Raw genomic sequence first — 21,791 nt, forward strand, 5'->3', positions numbered from 1 at the left:
AGAGAAAGGAAATCCAAAGCGATCATATTCACGAACTGGACGAAAGGATACAGACTAGAATTTAATATTACTGTCGCCACGCCTAACAATTTAGGCACAATATACCGATAAAAATGGAGATCAATAACTTCTGGCACGCAATCGGCCGTGCGGTGTTAACCTTCAGTGACTCACTCTCAGTACTTGAAGTCAATCCACCATCCATTTCATACAACGAGCTCAAGTTGCCCCGCGATTCCAGACTGGTCAGTGCATTCTTCACATACACCCCACGTTATCCAGTTTGGACTCCGAATTACCAAACATATATGTACTATATGTGTATCCGACTGGCCACCGCTTCACAAGCTGTATGAATCCCATTCACCCTAACACCCTTCTCCTACGAAGGTCCAACACACTGATGCTGGGCGCTATCAAGATGATGTGATTCCTATCCACATATATGGGTCTAAGAGGACCATGAGGAGTACCAGTTTGCACAAAAAAAACCATTCTCATGTAAAACAGGTGTTTCTTCAATCTGCACTGGCTAGTATAAAGTGAAATCATTTCTTTAAGCCTTGCTAGGTTGTAACCTCCCATTGGTGTATCTTCACCTAAAACCGCCATTTGTTGTGATGAAATTATCTTCTCTTTCCCATATCCCTCTACCAACACGAGTAGCATGGTATACTTCGCTGTCTGATTAATTACTATAAGAAGCTGTGTGACCTGCAGCATGACTACAAGTGCTGCGCTTGGGCAAGTGCCATTGCCTCAAGAGGCCTTATGATCCGATCACGGAACATCACGTTTCCTGGGCCTGCCATTAGATGATTTTGATGACAATAGACTTGCGCCTTGCCACCCAAACAGGGTCTAGAAATGATCAACATTCCCAAAACAGCAGTGGATTTTAGAGTAGTCATTCATATACATACATGTATATATATTTATAGTCATAGGTTTCTTAAATTTGTTTAACAAATAAATATTATTTGTTATTTTATGTGCGTATTCATAATTCAAACGCTTCCGTCAGACACGCAGAAAAATATATGTTATGGTAGTTATAAATCGTAGCGCCTCCTCGTTACAATAACAACAAATTAGTTAGTATTTTGGCTTTAATTCAATTTATTGCAATAAATAAAATATACTTATTGCCAATAATTTCTACTTATTACTAAGTTGTTAATGAAATCACAAAATATTAGTTTTCTTTTTGTTTTTTTTTTTTTTTAATTACAACGCATTTACAATACTACAAAATATTTGCACAAATTTAGGAAATTAAATGTAATTCACTCACAATATTGGTATGTATGTGTGTAAGCATGTGTACGCGCTTATTTACGAGCGCAGAACGCGGAGTGGCTCACGCACTCACTATTTCGCGCAACTTATTTGATTTATTCAGTCATTACTTAGTCAAAGCAATGGAATTCGTTTCCGCGGTTCAATAATTTAAAACAAAAAATAATTTCGATTTTCATATACTTAATTTGTATTTTTCTTTACAAGAAAAAATCTAACTTATTTAAGTTTAAGTGTAGTTTTACTGCTTGACTATGATTGAAAGTAAATTATTTTTTTTTTGCTTTTGTTTATATGAGTTGGACACCACCACGCACTTTGACGTTTTACTAATGACATTACTTGACACCAAATACAATAGGACCAAATTTATATGCAGGTCATTTGGTTTAAAATCGTAGCTATAACTTAAAGCAATTTCACGCTGATAACTTTAAATAGTTTTCGCAAGATTCATAATTGCTATATTACTGCCATATGCCTTATAAAAGCTAAATCACTTGCAGGCAAGTACATGTTTAATACAAATTTGCGTCGCTTACATAGCGGCGCGTTCCAAGGCCGTCAGCTGATGCCCCAAGCGTTCCTCCTTGGCCTTACGCTCGGCACTGACTTTCTTCGAATGCGTGTAGTTATTTAGAAATGTTTGCACATCGATTTTACCGTTCAGAAATTGCTCTACGTGTCGATCACATTCGCTGTCCGCATTCGAGGCGGCAATTTGCAGCAATTCCTATAGAGTAAGTAAGCATATATAGTAAGAGTTGTGTGGCTATGTAATATTGGAATTTTTAATATATGTATATACAAAATCAATACAAAAAAAATAAAAATAATAATAATATATAATAAAAGTATTTTAATAATAATAAATAAAAAATTAATAATAAAAAATAATAAATAAACTAAAAATAAATAAAAAAATTAAAATTAAATTATATTAAATTAAATAAAAGAAATTAATAAAAGTAAAAAAATAATATGTAAATAAAAATAATAATAATAAAAGTAATAAAAAATAATAATAATAAAAGAAATAAAAAATAACACAAAGAAAAACGTTAACTTCGGTGCACCGAAGCTATAATACCCTTCAAATATAAAAAAATGCCATACAAGAACTTGATTTTGATCGATAAGTTTATAGACAGCTATAAGATATAATGGTCCCATCCGAACATTTTTGTCAGAGAGTATACCGTTGTTTTAGGTATTAATGGACGCGAACTTTCTGAAGTTATCTTACAAAATAAAAATTTTGTTATTGCCATTATTATTATTGACTGGCAGCTAGTTGTTTTTTGGTACGATTTGAATAATGAGTGCGGAGATTGCACCGTTGCCTTAAATAAAATAATCCATACCAAATTTCATGATGACATTTCGTCAAATAAAAAAGTTCTTCATACAAAAAATTGATGTCAATCGTTCAGATTGTATGACAGCTATATGTTATTGACGTCCAATATCGGCGGCTCCGACAAATGAGCAGCCATTTGGAGAGAAAAGAATTTGTGCAAAATTTCAGATCGATGTTTCAAAAACTGAGAGACTAATTCGCATATATGTATACAGACAAACCGGCGGATATACCTAAATCAAACTAGCTCGTCACGCTGATCATTTATTTGTATACTTTACAGCGCCTTTTTTGTTTTTTTCTGAGTTTTCCAAACTTCCGTGGTAAACTAAATATGCACTATTCAGGGTATACAAAAAATAACAGTTATTTACGCGTATGTGTTGCGGTGCGTATTCCTCTGACTTCTTTAAGTACTTTTTGTTCAGTTGATCACACTTTTCACCGAGATTTTTAAGCGCTGTAACATCGTCACTTAGTTTTCGTTTTAATTCGACCAAATGCGTTTCTTTAGATTCATTCTCACCTGTAAATACGAAATTGAAAAATTATTATAATTATAATTTAAATAAAACCAATCTCCTACGCACGTGATATTATTTCCACTTGATTGATCATCGAGTCAAGTTCTTCGTTCAAATGCTGCACTACAGACATCTCTTCAATGAAATCATCGAAAAATTGCGGATCACTGTCGAGCTGCTTCAATTCATCTAGCGACAATGTAGATAGGTTTGGCAAACTGCTTTCATTGAGTTTACATGATTTTGACGAATCCAATGGCGAATTCTCGTTACTGCTATCTAATGATTTTGCGGCAATTGATGTTGGCGTAGCAGTGGCATTGGCGTTGCCCGCACGCGTTGGTATGTTAATGGGGCTACCGGAATTTACAATGGGTGGTGGAAAGCGTTCGAATTCGCGTATAATGGCCTGCACAACGCGGCCCAGATCAGAATGTGGAGAGTACTGTAAATAGAGAAAAGTAATTTATATTGTATTATGTTTTATTGATGTGTATTAAGCCTGGAAACCCGGGCCAATAAATAACACCGCAATAAACTGTGTAACCCTTTACGCAAATGTAGAGATACTTTAGTGTTTTTCTATACACCATGGCATCATGTAACGTTCTAAAAATGCGAATGCCGGTAATTACAACAAAAACAAACGGAAATATGCACGTGAAAAAACGTCTAATACATGTATGGTTAATCCAGCATCATGCATGCTTATTATTATTATACAATATATATACATATATACACAATTTCACATATTTCTATACGTATGAGTATTGGCTTCTTATCCTTGATAGCCTCATGAGTGTGCGCGCATGGAACCTTGAATGCGTACAAAAACAGGCAAAATATTTCTGCTGAAAAATCGTTAATATGAAGGTCAAACAACTGTCAATCAGTTTTATGGAAACAAACAGCAACTGTTAAATATTTCCAGTGCATCCTTGACCGCTACTTTTAGATTTGAAATAGAGGTCATAGCTTCATATGAAAAGGGGTCCGTCAAACTCTGATCACACCGAATACTTACATTGAGTAATCCAGGCGCAGTTTCAACTTCACCCGTCGCCGCATTAACCCAATGATGCTGTACAGTTGGTGATATAACTATTTTGGGTCGCTCATTGGGAAAATTCACGCCGAGTTGGACTGTAAGTACTAATGTACGTCCACTAGTTTCGAAATGTATACAATACTCTTCTTGTTCTGTCACTTCGACAACACTGTAAAGCAAATATTTTATAAAATATGTTAATTAAATCAATAAACATAAAGAACTATAAATTTATAACTCACTTGTCGTTGAATACTTTAAGTGTATCTATTTGGCGTTTGCGAAAATCCAAATTCTTACATTGTGTTTGCTGTTGCTGTGCGGTTTGCTGCCGCGGAAGCATTTTCATATGCAAAATTACTCAGGCCTTAGCTTAGTTACAGCTTCTTTACACTTGTGGTTACTAACCGCCAACTCTTCTTTATTTCTACTCAAGTCTTTATTTCAAACTTTTAGTGTTATATACATAACAAAATAATAATTATACGTTTTCCTTAAGTTATTTATTGCTCTCTAACTGGAAAGTTGTCTGGCTAAATAGATTTTATCTTTGCACTCTTTTATTATTATAAATTTCCAATATTTAGTTATATATGCTTATTATAATTGAGCTTAGTAGCTGTGGAAATTATTGTATTGGAAATACTTGTTAAATTTCTGTCTGTAAATTATATGAAATTTTTATTGTATTTTATTTTTGTGGTTAGATTAGCAATTTTGCAAAAAAATCAAAAATTGATAAATGTATAATAAGAGAACTGCTGGAGAATAATTCCAATTTCCACAATAAACAAAAAACGTATGACGACGTAAATTAAAAACAATGTTGCCGTATCAGATGCTTATTAAAGGGTATGAAAAATGCTCAAGGATATGACAGTGTTGGTAAAATGGTAGGGTTTACAAGGCTTTCAATCTGTACCCAGCAATTATCCCAGTATTAGAACAGATATCGTTCATGCATGTACTATAATATTTTTACTATAAAAAACTAATAAAAAATCCTAAAGTAATAGCAGAAACAGCGAATTCCGTCCATCCTTCCTTAGTTTGCAGTTATTAATGAAAATATAAACAGGAAAGCTGACTATATCTATATAGAAAGAAGATACTGCTATAACGTCTTAAAATGTAGTACAATCGGCATAAACAAAAAATGTTTTAACATAATATTCTTAGAATAATCACTTTACGTTTGTTGGGTTACGCGTCAATATGTTTGATAACATCAGCTGATTTCGTACCAGTCCATTAAATTTATTTAACGATTTCCAATTAGAGGTAACAGAAGTAAATAAGGAAACATTACCCAAAGTGTATATTTTTTAATAAAATTAAAATATTCATATTTTAAGTAATGGCACTATTTGAGTTGAAATGGCTGCGGCGTTGGGTAAGAAGGCATACAAACCCCATACCGGAGGATAGTGCACTATTGTGGAAAAGACGTCTAAGTATCGGTTATGCGCTACTCGCATGGAATGCTTTTGGGTTTGTCTGCTACATGGTCTATACCGGACGAAATGATTGGGCAAAGTATTATGGTTATAAGAGTGAAGAGGAAGCTAAATTAACACCCGCTCAACAATACGCTACGCAATTGAACGTTAATAAAGGAAAAATTATACGTTTCTCAGGATTTAACCGTGTCGGCGAGACCGAATTTGATAATACAAGTGAAAAAGTTGAATAATTAAATTTTTTAATGGAAACCGTAAAGTTATCATGAAATAAAATATAAGTTAATAAACCACGAAAACCAATCTACATATATGTACATAAATATTTTATTTTGACAATCAAAGCAATGAACAGCTGTGGCACATTCTTTCGTAACAGAGTTGCTTCTGTTTATTATATTTGCCAATAAAGTTAATAAATATTCAGGTAATTATTTAATTGCATAAAAATATTGGGAGGTGTGAATAAAGTACTATAAATTATAAATTTAATTTTTAATATATTGTTGAATTGTTAATATGCCAAATATACAGTAAATTTAATTAGCTATTTTGTTTTTGTTGAAACGGCAAGTTGGCATTGTGAAAACAACAGCTAACTTCGGCAGCTTGGCATTTGTCATTTATACATACATAAAAACGGCGGCAACATTTTCAGTGTAATAAAAATTTATATCATTTTATATTATTTATATTTGAAATTTAAAGTTAAATGTAAGCATGAAGTGCGAATTATGCGGTTCAAGTCGTCGTGACAGTATTAAATATGGCGAGTTTCTGACAAAAAAGGGAAAAGGCGTGCATACCAATTGCTTGGTTAGTATATGCACGGTTGTGTGCATGCAAAATCTAACTAATTGTTATTGAATATTTTGCTTTTCTTCAATGATTTTATTTTATTTTTTCTTCAATGATTTTATTTTAAACAATTTCTATTTCATTACTTTAGTATTTATCTTCTGGCATTGTACAAAATGGTAAAGATGACGAAGGAATTTTGGGATTTCTACCAAAAGATATTGCGGCAGAAAAAAAACGAGTATCAACTATTGTAAGTGCCACAAAATATGTTTAATCGTTAAACTATAATGTATAATTTTTACTTTCAGCGATGCTGTTATTGCGGAGAAGTTATGGCCAACATAGGATGTTGTGAAAGGCGCTGTCACTTAAATTTTCACATGATTTGTGGCATAGAAAATGGGGCCATGAATCAATTTGTTAATAGTTTTCGTTCTTTCTGCCATCGACATGTACGCAAAATTAATTATCGCCCAAAAACAGACGATAAGTGCTGTATATGCTTTGAAAAAATCTTCAATGAAAGCACTCGCTTCAGTGTGGTCAATATGATACGTGCACCATGTTGTCGGAATGGTTGGTTTCACAAATACTGTCTACAACAATTTGCTAAAAATGCAGGATATTTTTTTAAATGTCCGCTTTGCAATGATAGTACAAAGTTTAAACAGAATATGTCGCTGAGTGGCATTTTCGTGCAAAACAAGTAGGTGGCCGTTTCTTTACTTTATGCAAGCTAAGAAATATATATAAAGCTGTTTTTATTTTTTGTTTTTTAGAGATGCGGAGTGGGAGATGGTTCCCAATGCGTATGCCGAACTGCTTGAGCGACCGAGTGTATGTGCGGCCGAAACCTGCCATAACACAAAAGGACGCGGTAAAGCGCAAACCTCAAATAATCCATTCGTCTATTGTGAAACGTGCGGTTCTGTAGCAATGCATCTTCATTGCACCCCTCAACGCAGCCGTACATTTGAATGTGACAATTGTAAAAGCATACTGCATGCTAATAGTGGCCTGGAAGCGATGGAGGCACACCGTCAGTTTATAGAACCAACGGACGGTGATGATGCAGATAAAAGCGAAGATGATAACTCAGATATAGATGTGTGTGGCAGTATTAGTGAGGAAGAAGTTGATAATGTAATAACTCAACGAGCATATATTGAAAATGAAAATTCAACACAAATAAAGGAACATGTTGACGGTTTGAATTACTCTGATGATACTACGATTGAATGCCAAATGCAACTTGCTTATTTGTGCAGCGATGATGAAATACAAGTGGATGCTGTTGAAGAGCAAGAAAATGTCATTAATATGCAGGACGCAGTCGAGCACAAAGGTAGTTTTAATTATTTCTATTTGCGTATAGAAAAAAAAATAAATATAATTTTTTAGTGCTTGACGTTAATGCAACCATTGTCGACGCAGCCATTAATAGTGCAGAAAGCCAGGACAGCGAAGAAAATTATGCTTCAAATATTTCATGTGTTGCACAACGTACACGACGGAAATCTGTTGCGACGTATATACCCGCGTTTGAGGATCAAGTAGATGAGGATAATAAATCCACATCCTCATATAAGTCCTCCGAATGCTGTCAAGTATTTGAGTATGATGACGGTAGTGACGCAGCTAACGATAATACGAAGAACCATGTGTGTAGCACAGATCTATCGAATGAGAAAATAACAAATCCTTTAGATACAAGCTGTATAGCGAATCGCACCCGTCGCCGATCCATGAAAAAAATCGAAGTTAAATCAGAAGAGAAAAATATTTGTGAGGATAGTGATACCTATGAATACATTACTGTAAGCTCACACAACTCATACCAACCGAGCCAAGGCAGTACATTTAAGTCTGAATGTTATGAAGGCTTGGACAACCAAAATGGTCAGCAGAATGGAAATGGTGAGAAACATGGTAATAATTTAATGACTTACTTCTATCAACTGTTAAATGAAGTAAAGTCCAATCCGCAAACTAAACATACACAAACCGAAAAAAACAATGTTGAAAATGTGGATGAGATTGAAGTCAAATCGGATCCATTAAACACAAGCTGCATCGCGAAACGCACGCGCCGACGATTGAGTTCTGTAAATGTAATTGATACAATTAAAGAAAAAGGCGAAGAAGCACAGGACTCAGAAACCACAACCAACAGTGTCACCAGTTCACAGGATTCATACAAATCTTCTATGTGCTTTGGTAGTACCACTGAACATCAAACTGCAGCTAATACTGACTGCCCTGAAACTGGTAAGAAGACCACTAAATTTGCAATTATAAATAATAAGTATAATGTATAATAATTTTTTTATTATTTATTTTTATATATTTTACTTATTCCTTGAATTTTTTTCATTGTTATTATATTTTTTATTTCTTTTTTTTTTGTGGTTGCTATAATTTTTTAATTTTGTTTTGTATTTTCCTTTTTTTATTTTATTTATTATTTTATTTTTTTTGTTTTTTTTTTAATTTAATTTAATTTTTTTTTTGTATTTTGTTATTTTTATTTGATTTTTATTATGCCAGATACTGCCAGCATAGTAAAGCGAACTCACAGTCGTAAGCGCAGTCATGACAGCGCAATCGAAAACGCAACTGTTTACGCACAAACCAATACTATTTGCAAAAATAGAGCATTAACGTCGAATGATATACGCCCAGCTTCCAGTAATGTGCTAACATCGCCCGCTTTCAGACGTGGTCAGAGAAGATATCTTCCTTCGCGTCGTTTGATAGAGAGTGCAGATATGTATAAAACACACAAATCGTTGCTGGGACGCTCTCCAGTAACCAAATATGAAAACTGGTCAAATATAAAAGAATCCAGCGCAGCCTACTTCACACCAAATTTTATACGCGTTAATGGAAAGTTGAAAAGCGGTAAACAATACGTGCAAATTAAAAAAACATACTTCTAATAAAAATATTTATTTCCAGCTTTGAAGGAAAGCGCTCAACAGCAAAAAAAGCCCCGACAAACAGCTGCTGCGCAGACACATTTTTCACGTAGTTATCAGCTGCTTTTAGAATGCAATGAAAATCACTACGCTAGTACAAGTGCTAATGCGCAGCGCGTTTAGACAAGCATCATCCCACTGATGCAATGCAATTTTAGTTGTATAGTTTATTAATTTAGAATTGTAAGAATTCATTATATGGCTAATTATTAAAGCGGTTAGATCCTGAGGCAAAAAAAACGCGTTATTGAGTAAGAAGCACTATTCACATTTCGTTCAGAGTATCAGTACATATAAACATCTTGTTAATTAGTATACTTTTTTGCTTTATATGATCCCACGATTCTGTTATATGTATAAGGTTTTGTCAAAGAATTTTTACATACACATACCGTCATTATCAGCTGTTTTTTACGATTAAAAATTGTTTACACACTCACACCATGAAAAAAAAATATTTTTTTTAGTAATAACTGTATACGAATAGATTGTAAATCAAGATTTTTCTTGCTCCGTAGTAACACAACCTGTAAAAAACTTGAATCATGATGCATAGAGGGTCAGAGTATGTAAATATTTGTTACTTTTCCACTCTATATGGATTCTTAATTCAGTTATATGAGTTTTGTATTAAAATGTCAAAATCGACCGTTTAGTTTTGTTTTTATAGGTTTGTTTCTTAACTGCTAACTATCACTAACTAGTACATGCATACTTATGTATGTTTAAGGTATATTCAAACCTTCAAGCCAAGTTTCTGCTTCAAAAACGTTCTTAACTCAAAAGACCAGCAGAAGAGAACGTAAGAAGCGGATAGACCTGCTGGTTCTTGCTAGTATAAAATTGCTACTGCCATATAATAAAGCAAAACCTCCTTAATAAAAACCATAATTTGTCTATTAGTTGTTAGTTTGTAGGCGATTGTTAAAATAAAAAAATAAAAATATTTACTGAAGTAATGTAACTGCTATTGGTTCGTGTTATTTAAAAGTAAACTTTAGTAATAATGTAATGTTCAATTAGAGTAGTTGGAGTATATTAGTTCAGTTGCAATATTGTTATATATTCACAAAATATTAATACTCCAGCTTTATTGAAACTTAAGGACTACATAAGATTGGTCTAAAGAATATTTTTAAGTTAGATTAAAATCAGATATTGCATTTTGTTTTCATATGAGCTCATTGATTTTCTTATTTTTCAATAAAACTGCTTGTCATAAAGTATATACAATGTAATTTAAAATATTTTATTAATATAAATGTCTTGAAATAAATTTATTTATTTTTATTTGAGCTGTGCATTTTTAACAGGTAAGCAAATTGGGAAAAATAATTCAAACAAAAATAAGAAAAAACACACACACAAATAAAAGCCAATACCTTGGTTTTTGTCGTTCAGTGTGCATGGCAGTACAAACGTATGCTTTAATGGTCCGATCTAAACGATTTGTTCGAAGTTTGTACCGTTGCCTTGAAAAATAATCTATTTAAGATATCTCGTCGAATAAGGAAGTTTTCCAAACAAAACGATTTTGATCGTTTAGCTTGTACGCCAACAATATGTGATAGAGGTCCAATATCGGCGATTCCGACAAATGATCAGCTTGTTGGGGAGAAGTAGATGTGTGAAAAATTGTTTCGCTATACTCGCATTGAGACCTGCAAACTCTCAATAGTTGTTTTTCTTCCGAAATCCCTTTTGAAACTCGATTAAACCATTTACCAGAAAGATAGAAGTCAAACTACACTGACATCCGACACAACTACAAACAAACGCTCCTACAATGCCCCACTTAATGATAAAAAAATTATTATTTTTTTCTTATAAATTTATTGTAACAATTTAACAAATCGTAAATACAAAAATATAATCTCGACGACAATGGAAGAAACTAACATTTAAACATTCAAAATGTGTAAATAAATTAAAAAAAAAACCTCTTGGTGCGTGTTATCGAAGGTGATTTTATTTTTAACAACAACAATTTGGGTATTATTTTTAGTTTAATTGAGCTAAGTTAACTTTCAATAAAGTTATTTGTACCAGTTTTCACTTACACATCGTAATTTTTCTTATTGTGTAATCAAATCTATTTCAGTTTATTTTGAAAGGCCACTTTATGGAATATTATATTTAACCATAGAACGAATTAGAACCAACAGTTGAATGTTCACTGGCCTATCCGTGTTTTCCGTTAGCTAAAAATCATACACTACATAACCTCAAAAATTGAAATTTTCTTTTGAAGGATGGAAAGTGCTGTTACGCATAAACATTTTTCATTTCACTACTTGGCTCAACTTTCGTTTTTCTCCTCAACCGGTTTCATATAAAACAATGTGTACTCGCGTTTCAGCACACGATGTTGGGCGCGCTCATAGGTAAAGCGTATATTGCGTTTATTATAATCCAAATAGGTGCGCATAAAGTGACGATCTGTCTCGTGCACGTCAGGATGTTGTAAATATTCTTTAACCGGCATCCATTGTGCCTTAGCGATTTCACGTTCGCATTTATGTACTTCGCGATTGAGTGGCTTCAAAGCCACAACTACGTACATATCGGAACAGCCAAAGTTTCCGCCATGTGAATGTCGTACACTAATAACGGTACGGAATTCACAGTCGATGCCGGTTTCCTCCTTCACCTCACGTATAGCTGCGTTTACTATTTCCTCGCCTATAATTGTTAAACATTAGAAGAATATGCCTTAAATAAATAAAATTTTCGTAAATGTACCGGGCTCCACATAACCACCGGGCAATTTCCAACTATTTGCAATTAATGCATAGCGATCACTAACAACTAACACTTCATCATTATCATTGACAACAAGTCCACCAACGCCAAGCATTGTATGGCAAAATGTTGGTATATTGGCAGATTCGTGGGTTGGCAACCAACGATACATCACAAGAGAGGAGGATGAAGTGTCCACATGATGGAATACAAAGCCGCCCTACGAATGAGAACGGCAGAAATTAGTGACAAATAATAATAAAAAAGTAAATATTTTAGATGCATACTTATGTATGTATGTTTTAAGTATATTCAAACCTTTGCTAAATGTGGCACCCATGCTGCGTGTTCTTTCCGTAATGTAAACCATATGGCGCGTCGTTTAATGGAAATCCAGTGGTCCAAAGATTCTTTAAGAAAATATTTATTTAACAAAATTTATTTTTAGTAGCGGTTACCGTAAAATATTTTTATTTTCTGAGCAATTAGCGACATTTCATTATCGATTAAGGAAGAAATACAACAAAAGCAAGAAAAAACGTTAATTTTGTCTACTCTATGCCAGAATACAATTTACGCATGCTTTTCTTTTAGGGTATAAAAAGTCCTTTATCCTTATGTTGATCGGCCAGTTTGTATATCAGCTGTATGCTATAGTGGTCCGATGAAAAAATATATTCGAAAATTATTTCGCTACTTGTGAAATAGAAAAGTTTTCATGCAATAACTTGACTTCGATCAGTCAGTTTATATGATTTGTAGTACGTATACATATATGCTAAAGTGGTCAGATCTGAACAATTTTTAGAAGATTACGCCTCATACTAAAATTTTGTGAAGGCATTTTGTCAAATAATAAAGTTTTCTATACATGAACTATTTTATTGATTCCTAGATCTGAGTGTAACAAAATTCGTGGCAACATAATATACCCTGTTGAGGGTATAATAAATATTCAAATATATGCAATTTCTAGCTACAAAGCTATTTACTAAAATTCGAAAGTAGTTTAGTAATAGAACGTACATATATACATACATATATAGTATTGTATACGTAACAAAAATTGTTGTATCTGTGCAACTTTGCACTTATTATTATGAATGTATATGAAGTTATTTACAATTGCTTATCTTGGTAATTAAATATACCCTTTTATATTGTATCAAACAGGTTAATGGAAAGCTTTTGATACAGTAGTTAGAACTACTATAACTAACGTATTTATGTATGTAGAAGTGTACATATCTATCTATTTAACCTTTCAGAGGGCACATATAATCAATGTTTTTTTCTAAAATTGTTTATCAACTCATTGTTGTTTAATTTATCATGACAATTTTGCTAGTTTGTGCTGTTTCACATAAATCAAATTCAATTAAAGATTATTAAGTTGAGTCAAGTATTGATTTCCATTTAATTTTAGAGTGAATACTACATATTACACATAAATACTGTAGTAAAATGCAAATAACTTGTTACACCTAATACTAATATACAAAAACAATGTTGAAATTCGACCTTTTGTCTACTTACTCTGTAGCTTCTTTTCAAAATCTGTAGCTTCATCGTATTCCTTTTCCGAGTCCACAAGCACGCCATTGAAGCGATCAACGCTACCACAGAATACACCCTCTGGCACCTCCATGTCTTTTCTACCCGAATTTTGTCTGTAATTATTTACATTTATTTACAATATTCCATGAACAATAATCATAACGTACTTAAACAATTTACTTGTAGTTGAAATAAAACGCGTTTGTGTACGCTTTTGCACTCGTTGACAATCGCTTAGCAGCTGAATGGGTTGTTGCAAATGTGAAAGAGACGAGACAACGTACTTAAAACAACGAATTTTACTGTACTCGCGATCTGAACTGTCAATTGTGCAAATATTTTTATTTTTCATGCTAAAATTTCTATTACACAATAGCAACGGCGTCGGCGCTAATAAACTCAATGACGACAAAGCTCTTGTTAAAGGGGCTGATAACAGGCAAACGGAACTGGACAACAACATTGTATGCGCATTTAACGAAGTCCGGCTTCGTATATAGGCTACTGATTGTCGCGTGGTATGCATGCCGACGGCAGTTATTAGATGGCAGTGATATTTGAGCTGCATGGAAACTGCAGTTGAGCGTAGTAATACGCCAATTGAATAAATGGTAGACTGCGGGTAGACAGGCATGTACTAATATAATATACCTTTTTAGACAAAGTGCCAACAGATTCAGTTGCGTATATTTTTTGCTAATTTCTCTTTTTATTTCTTGGAGTTTTTGTTGTTTAATGCTATCGTTTGCTTTGTTTACCGATACCGTCGGTATCTTTATCACATATTTATTATCTTTATTGATATAAATGTTACAGAACTGCAGCTAGTTTTACACATGCATGTATGCTATGCGACTGTGGCGGCTACAATTATTATAGCTAAAACCTCGCGTTAATCTTCCATGTGTTTATTCGTTAGATACATTTATTTTTAATGTAACTGTTTTATTAATTAAAACTTATTAAACTAGTAAGCACCACAATTACGTATAGAATTTTATGCACAGCTGAGCTATCACAGAATCAAAACAAAAGCAACGACAAGTGTGCATCACAACAAAAACTGATAAGAATTTTAAAAATGTTGACAATTAGCAAACAGCTGCTCCATTGGGTTGCCACATTAGACAAATATATTTCCTGTTAATTTTAAAGTGCTATAAGTATGATTTGAAGCATTTATTTTTTTAAATTAAAATATTATATCGTTTTAAAATATTCGGGTATCATTATTATTAAGTAAAACTTTGGTTTAAAAATAAAAAGTTTTGTTAAAATAAAAACTTTAATTGTAAGATTGCGACTTTGATAAACGGAAATGCAACTTCATTCAACTGGAACTTCCATTTTTTTCAAATTGGAATGTGTTTCTGACACAATTGTTGAAATATTGAAGTGAGTAAAATTATTTAAATTAAGAAGAAAATATCTTAAATAACTTGTTAGTTGCACTGCTATAGTCTACACTTTATGATTAACAAATTTTATAAGAGATCTATCACATTATGAACCTCATGACGACGTAGTCAAAACTGGTTCCTTGAGAGGTAGGACTTCGTTAAGGCACTAACTGGATTAATAAATATCCGAATGGGTGTAAAATGGAATAAATTATAACCTACATATAATTGCGAATCGCTAATATACATATGTTCGAGTAATGTGGTGCGTAAGTTCAAAATCCTTCTAAAATTTGGCTAACCTACATATTGTATATAGTTAAACGTATGTATATATATTCGAAAACTTTGTCAATAGAAATCAGTAAGCCTCGTAGAGAATGCACAAGTCAAGTAACGTTAGTTCAAGTATAAATTTTAAGATTTCTTTGTGAAAATGAAAACCGCGGAGTACACTACTTTATAAAATGCTTCTCAGTAAGACAACTGCTCACCACCACTTATAAAAACATATGTATGTATATGTACTTATGTATCTAGAACTTAAAAAAGTCATTATGCTAGAATACAAAGGAAAGACTGCCATTTTATCCACTTTTTCATAAAAAATCATTGTTCGAAAAAGCCTTTCACTAACTTACTTTTTATTCACTTTTACTTGCTTATCTCTAAAGTAGCTTTGACAGGAAGCGAAACTTTTTGAATTAGCAAATAGTAAATCTCATAAAAGAAGTGGCAAACACTCTATGTAAACAAAAGCAAGTGTTTCTTAGCACTCACATGTCGTTGACACACATACTACTTTATTCTCTATGGTAATTATTTGTAGGTGAATGACACTTCTAACTTCAAATCAGCAAGATTGTGGAACTCTGAAGGGTGTGAAGAGCATAATGTATGTTAAAATTCATAAAATATCCCAGCATAGGTTTGCTCTTTTGTACAAATTTACATATAGGTATGTACATAGATCTGCACTATTAAAAAAAATTCTACTTTTATTTAACATTTTGCTTTCAATAACAGTTCTGTACTCTTACACTTTATGTAATCTTGCTTGTTGTACTCTCAATTTGTCACGGAGTTCTCTTTTTAGCTACTTCCTGCGCAATAACACTGACCTATGAGGCCATAAACATGGGCATCAACCATTGTAACACCACCCCATAGTTTCCGCCACCTAATGACGAGGTAACAGCATACATTTCTGCGCTCATCATGTGAAAATGCCGCCTGTGAAAATGTGCTGTTCACATCATGCTACGCAATTAAGCGTCCAGTGAATTTTACCACCAAAATTCTTAACAGTTGTAGTTGTTTGTGTAGACATAGTAGAATTAATGTATTTGTATAGCCATTAGTTCGTCACATGACGTCACAAGCCAGCGAATGGTGATTCTGAAGCGTTTTTTTAGATATACTATATTTTACATTTGTTCTTCATTTGATAAAATTAACTGTAATTTATTCTAATATATTTATTTGCTTCAGAAACTAGGTGGGGCCATTCGCTTTTTTGAATATCTAGACACAAATTGTCTGATTATTCTGATAAAAAAAGTGATGAAATGCATATCCCGTTAATATTCGTTTTAGGCATTATTCGTTGACCCACGCGAAATCCGTTTATCATCTGCATCTGTCTATTATGCCGGATCTATGCATATCCGGTTATTTTTTAAAATTTTCAATATTTTTAATGAGTGGTTTTAAAAACTTTTGGTGCATAGATTGTTTTCGAAAACTCTCTTGTGTAAAGTTTGAGTACTGTATTAATATAGACAAAATATTATTACCGTTTATATGTTTTCGAAGGTTTAAAATTGGGCACATAATCAGACATTTGTTTATGAGGAGTTTTAGCATAGCTTTTCTTGATATTGAAATATTCGATTGGATGGATATTTACAAAATCCCTTGTTTTGGAAGACTTTTTAGCGTGCTTAGACATTCGTCTATTCGGATTTCTTATTTATGTTTTTGTTGAAAACTCACTATGAACTCTAATTATTAATTTTCATATAAAACTATGAATTGATTAAAAAGTTTTGTATTTAATTTTATTTTGGGAATTTAAATATAATTATCTCTTTTCTTCGAAATCCATAATAAATTTAAATCTGTTGTGAATAAATACTATTTTTTAATATATATGTATTTAAAAACACTTATTGCAACACTCATCTAAATTAAAGAAATGTACATTTTTCTAATATTAAAATTTTCTAATTTTAAACTTCATCTACATACAAGTGCATATGAATGATATTTTCTAATTTTAAAATTCTAATTTTAAACTATCTAAAATACATTTGTGTTCTATATAGCGTTATTTGCATGTATGTACATACATATTCAGAAAGCTTTCACTTTAATCATAGACTCGCAAATTATTGAATACCCGGAAATTACAGCAACCCAACATTGGTTGTACATTTAAAAATACCGTTTTGTGTGACATGGCTTATCTAAGCATACTATACATACATACACATGTATATGTATATTTAGAAGCTCTATCTTGATTTGTAGCTTAACATACCACATAGTATATGCACATATTAAAGCGCTTATCAATGCTGTCTCCCTTTTGTAGGCGTCTATTAAAATGGCAGACAAACATTTAAGCGTAATACCAGTAATACAAATGGTATTTCCTTGTTTGACTAACCACACAGTATATACACACACATACATATGTATGTATTATAAACTTTGTATGAGCAGAGCAGATGTGACAAATGGCGTGAAAAAAATGACGGAAACATACTATACACAGTGTTTGTGCATGTACACACAAGTGTACGCAAGCATACTCACAACACCAAAGCAGAAAAATGTTGCGCATACGCCACGTTGTACCATAGTGTTAAGCACAGAATAACAGAGAGAACGGAACTGTATTTTTTATATTTACATTCAGAAAAGAGCGCTGTTATGTATAAGGGGTGGGTGGCACATTGTGGAAGTAGCTGTGTTTTTTAACGCTAGCTAATATAGAGTCAGCTCGTAAACTTGGTGTGAAGATGCTTGTTATATATACATATGTATGTATTTGTGTTGTGCCTAGTAGTTGTTGGCATGATGAAATGAAAGTTGTGCGAGTTTATTGGCATAGGTTAGGGGTTTGAGATGCTGCTGAAGCAGTGATGTTAAACTTTGGGAGAGCTGTATATTGTTGTGGCAGGATAACAAGTATTTGTTTGGTATAAATAGCATAGACATTTGGGCGGAACGTGTATTAACATTTGAAGACTGCGACGTAGCTGAGCTGTGCAAAGGATAAGGAAAATATAATAAAAAATATATTAATAACAAAGTATATTATATATATAACTATTTATTATGTGTTACAAAAAGTGTTAAAGGGAATAAAAAGTGTATTTAAATCAAAATTATATACATATTTAAGTGTGGTATATAACAAAATAATTAAACTAAGCATAATAGTGCTATTAACCGTCTCGTTTCTATCAAAAAAATGCTTAACCGCAAGTAATTTCAAGGCAGCAGCTTTTGAAAAGTGTATCGAAATCTGTTTTAACAAAACAAATTGCATATACATTTAGTTTTACGGCACATTAAAGCAATAAAAGCAAAGTTATAAACAACACGTCGCAGCCTGCAAACATATACACGCGCTTAGGATTAGAAATGGAGGGCTATCAGGATATGAGCGAGCTGGAAAAGTCGGTAAATATATACGCTAATCAATTTTAAGTATATACATTTACAGTTCTTGCAACTATGGCTTGATTTTAAGTACATACATTTACATTTATTATTACAATGATATTCTGGTTCATTTCAAATTTATATCTGCTGACCTACTTCGTGACCTCTTCGCCTTTATTAATGCATACTTTTGTGCGCTTTTATTTATTTTTACCGCACCCATACAAAGAGCCGCATTATCTTCATTACTTCCTACAACCGCACACTATTATGCCCTCTGCAGATATTGTCCTCAAATATTTAATGTCGCCATTGTTGCTGTTTAAATTACTGTGTAGCGATGTATATACAAACATGTGTATATGTATGTGTACACAACATCATATTGCTTTACTCATGCTCTTATGCTTACTCTCTTTCATGTCGCACGTACTTACAATAAAATGCACAAAGGTCGCGCACGCGGGCACCCAGCTCTATACGGTGGCACACAAATTGCACGAAGTCGAAACGACATTGGACCATACCAGCAGCCTGGATGATGTTGACGGCGTTTGTGTCATGGAACTGCTCGAGTCCATGGAGGAGGTCAAGGCGGAATATCATCATCTGGTACAAAATATACGCGAGGTGCACCAGTTGCAACGTGACGTCACCACAACGATACGCTTTCAAATGCGTAGCATGCAGCAAACATTCGAATCGCTTAAGAAACGCATCGAATTGCGCGTTACGCAAGACTGAAAAACATGCGCTGAGGGCTGTGAAAGTACGGTAAACATGTAGGTGTTGGAAAAAAATACGTAAAACGGAAAGCTGTGGCGATGAGGCGTGAGAATTAAATATATTTCTAAGGTAGTTTTAATTTTATTTATGAATGAGAATTAAATATGTCTTAAGTCGCCTTATTTTTGTTTTTTAAGTTCTTATAGAAATAAATAGATTATAAGTAACGCTTTTGTGTATCAAAATTTCCACAGTTTTCTTTTAAAATATGCAACATTATTTCTAGCTACTTCTACTTGTTACTATTTTTTGCATATTTGTTGAGTAGTTATTTATTTTTTTATTAAGTTAACAAAACTCACAACCAAGGTTGCGATTTTTTAGTTAAAAAAATTGGTTTATAAATTTAATTTTCGATTTAGTCCGAAAATCGGTGTTTTATTAAATTTTCAATTTCTAGTTCTGGAATTTAAAAGTGAAAGTTATTTTTTTATTTTTATTTTTATTGTATTTTAGAAGACAACAAAATGGCAGAACATGTGAAAAAACATAAACTGTAAAGCAATTTAAATTTTTTATTGCAACTTAAAAGCTTGGGATTAATTTATTTTTTCAATCAGGTATGGGCGATTGCGTAAAATTTTTAAACAAATCTTTTGGATTTAACACTTTTCGGAATTATAAAACAAATTTAGTTCAGATGTTAATGCAATTATTTCGTAATGCATTATTTGCAAACTTTTACAAAAATTATGAGCATCGTAAAGCAATTATTAAATATTAAAGTTATATATTTGCTTAGTTTCTTTAGTTCCCAGCAAGGTACTTTTTAAACCTATTTATGCAGAAGTAAAATTTTAGCGAATATTTTTTGATTATTTGAGATAATTCACATCTTTGTATTTTATTGTTTACTTTTTTGACAATCAGCTGTTTACTAATAAGCAGTGTAGGACTCATATGTAAATTTAATTTGCTTTTATAAAACTGCTTGAATTTGTTATCAAGTTTTTTTGATAATTCCCAAACCAGGGTTGCAAAGGATGAATTAAAAAATTAATTGAATTAACTTTTAAAGTAATTTTTTTAATCCCGAAAATCTTAATTAGAAATAATTTCTAGATTTTTAATATCAAACGCCGGATTGAAGCAATTTAGTCTCAAAATTGCATTAGAAACTAAAAATAGAAACCTTTGATTGTACTGTTTGAAACGCCAAAATCTTAGAAAACCTCTGTTTTATTTTTTTTATATATGAAATGAAAAGTGAAGAAACAGGACGAAACATGTATAATTGCAGTTTTTCAAAATTATTATTACTATTATGATTATAATATTTATTAACATTATTTAAACAAGTATATTAATATATATTCGCAATTTATTTTGCAATTTCCATACACTGTATGCAAACACTCATATGCCTCGCTGGTTCACGTTTTATTCAGTTTTAAATACAGGTAAACTACCTGGTAGGTAAAATGCACTACTAAGTATGTATGTGTGGGTATGTCTTATTTCCGTCATTGTTGGTAACTAGATTTTACATTTACGATACAAGAACAAAAAGTAAAATGAATGTATGTATGTATGTATATACATAAATGCATAAGTAAATGAATGGGACTCAGCACCAAAAAGGATAAGTGGCCTAGATGAAGTTTTAAATAGGAAATGTGCCTAGTAATTCGGGTGTCCATAAGATCTTTCGTTATTGTTTCGTACTATTTTATTTTATGCTGTGCTCAAAAACCTATAGGTTGCGGAAAAACTTCAAGGTGGTTGAAATACTACAGAAGGATTTGTGTTCAATACAAACTATTTCTAAGAAAATAGATTTGAATGCTAGAAAAAGTGGAGCGCGTAAAGTATGTTGTAGCACCCTACGGAGGAAATGTTTATGTATACATTTGAACTAAAAATTGTAGATAATTTAAATAAATTTCATTTCTATTGTTGTTTTCGTTACTTATTTCTTATTACCTTTTTGCCAATGACAGCAGGCACCATTTTATTTCTGGAATTTATTATAAACTTTGACGTTTATCTTATTTTCTAAGCGAATTCAATGGAAAAATGCATAAACTGTCATTTTGTTCCAGAAATTTAGTGGCTAAGAGTAAATTGAATAAAAGCAGACGTGCTTCTGTAAAAAATGTTATTATAATTAAAACGATTAATGCTAAATGGCATTTATATTCGAAGGCACTTTGCTTAA

General features: G+C 32.5%; 5 protein-coding genes across 5 annotated transcripts; 3 read left to right on the top strand and 2 right to left on the bottom strand.

Moving 5' to 3' along the window:
• Positions 1–1,095: 1,095 nt before the first annotated feature.
• LOC105223543 (vacuolar protein sorting-associated protein 37A) lies at positions 1,096–5,257 on the bottom strand. The gene is made up of 5 exons (XM_011201285.4): positions 4,477–5,257; positions 4,211–4,403; positions 3,250–3,628; positions 3,034–3,185; positions 1,096–2,032 (listed from the first exon to the last, which is right to left on the bottom strand). The coding sequence occupies exons 1-5, from the start codon at positions 4,581–4,583 to the stop codon at positions 1,838–1,840; spliced, it is 1,026 nt and encodes a 341-aa protein (XP_011199587.1). The 5' UTR covers positions 4,584–5,257; the 3' UTR covers positions 1,096–1,837.
• Positions 5,258–5,591: 334 nt separating this feature from the next.
• Positions 5,592–6,001, top strand: LOC105223542 (uncharacterized). Its single transcript, XM_011201283.4, has one exon. It carries the CDS (start codon positions 5,592–5,594, stop codon positions 5,925–5,927), a length of 336 nt encoding a protein of 111 aa, XP_011199585.1. The 3' UTR covers positions 5,928–6,001.
• A 16-nt stretch (positions 6,002–6,017) lies between these two features.
• On the top strand, positions 6,018–10,383 carry LOC105223541 (uncharacterized). Its single transcript, XM_011201281.4, has 8 exons — positions 6,018–6,121; positions 6,403–6,510; positions 6,644–6,745; positions 6,804–7,201; positions 7,275–7,840; positions 7,897–8,763; positions 9,043–9,396; positions 9,454–10,383. The coding sequence occupies exons 2-8, from the start codon at positions 6,415–6,417 to the stop codon at positions 9,594–9,596; spliced, it is 2,526 nt and encodes an 841-aa protein (XP_011199583.2). The 5' UTR covers positions 6,018–6,121; positions 6,403–6,414; the 3' UTR covers positions 9,597–10,383.
• Positions 10,384–11,420: 1,037 nt separating this feature from the next.
• On the bottom strand, positions 11,421–14,825 carry LOC105223540 (uncharacterized). Its single transcript, XM_049454124.1, has 5 exons — positions 13,940–14,825; positions 13,752–13,885; positions 12,534–12,625; positions 12,216–12,435; positions 11,421–12,155 (listed from the first exon to the last, which is right to left on the bottom strand). The coding sequence occupies exons 1-5, from the start codon at positions 14,404–14,406 to the stop codon at positions 11,773–11,775; spliced, it is 1,296 nt and encodes a 431-aa protein (XP_049310081.1). The 5' UTR covers positions 14,407–14,825; the 3' UTR covers positions 11,421–11,772.
• Positions 14,826–17,647: 2,822 nt separating this feature from the next.
• Positions 17,648–20,072, top strand: LOC105223539 (uncharacterized). The gene is made up of 2 exons (XM_011201279.4): positions 17,648–18,865; positions 19,301–20,072. Exons 1-2 carry the CDS (start codon positions 18,827–18,829, stop codon positions 19,589–19,591), a joined length of 330 nt encoding a protein of 109 aa, XP_011199581.2. The 5' UTR covers positions 17,648–18,826; the 3' UTR covers positions 19,592–20,072.
• Positions 20,073–21,791: the final 1,719 nt, after the last annotated feature.

The sequence above is a fragment of the Bactrocera dorsalis genome, chromosome 4 (genome assembly GCF_023373825.1).
Source record: "Bactrocera dorsalis isolate Fly_Bdor chromosome 4, ASM2337382v1, whole genome shotgun sequence".
NCBI lineage: Eukaryota > Metazoa > Arthropoda > Insecta > Diptera > Tephritidae > Bactrocera > Bactrocera dorsalis.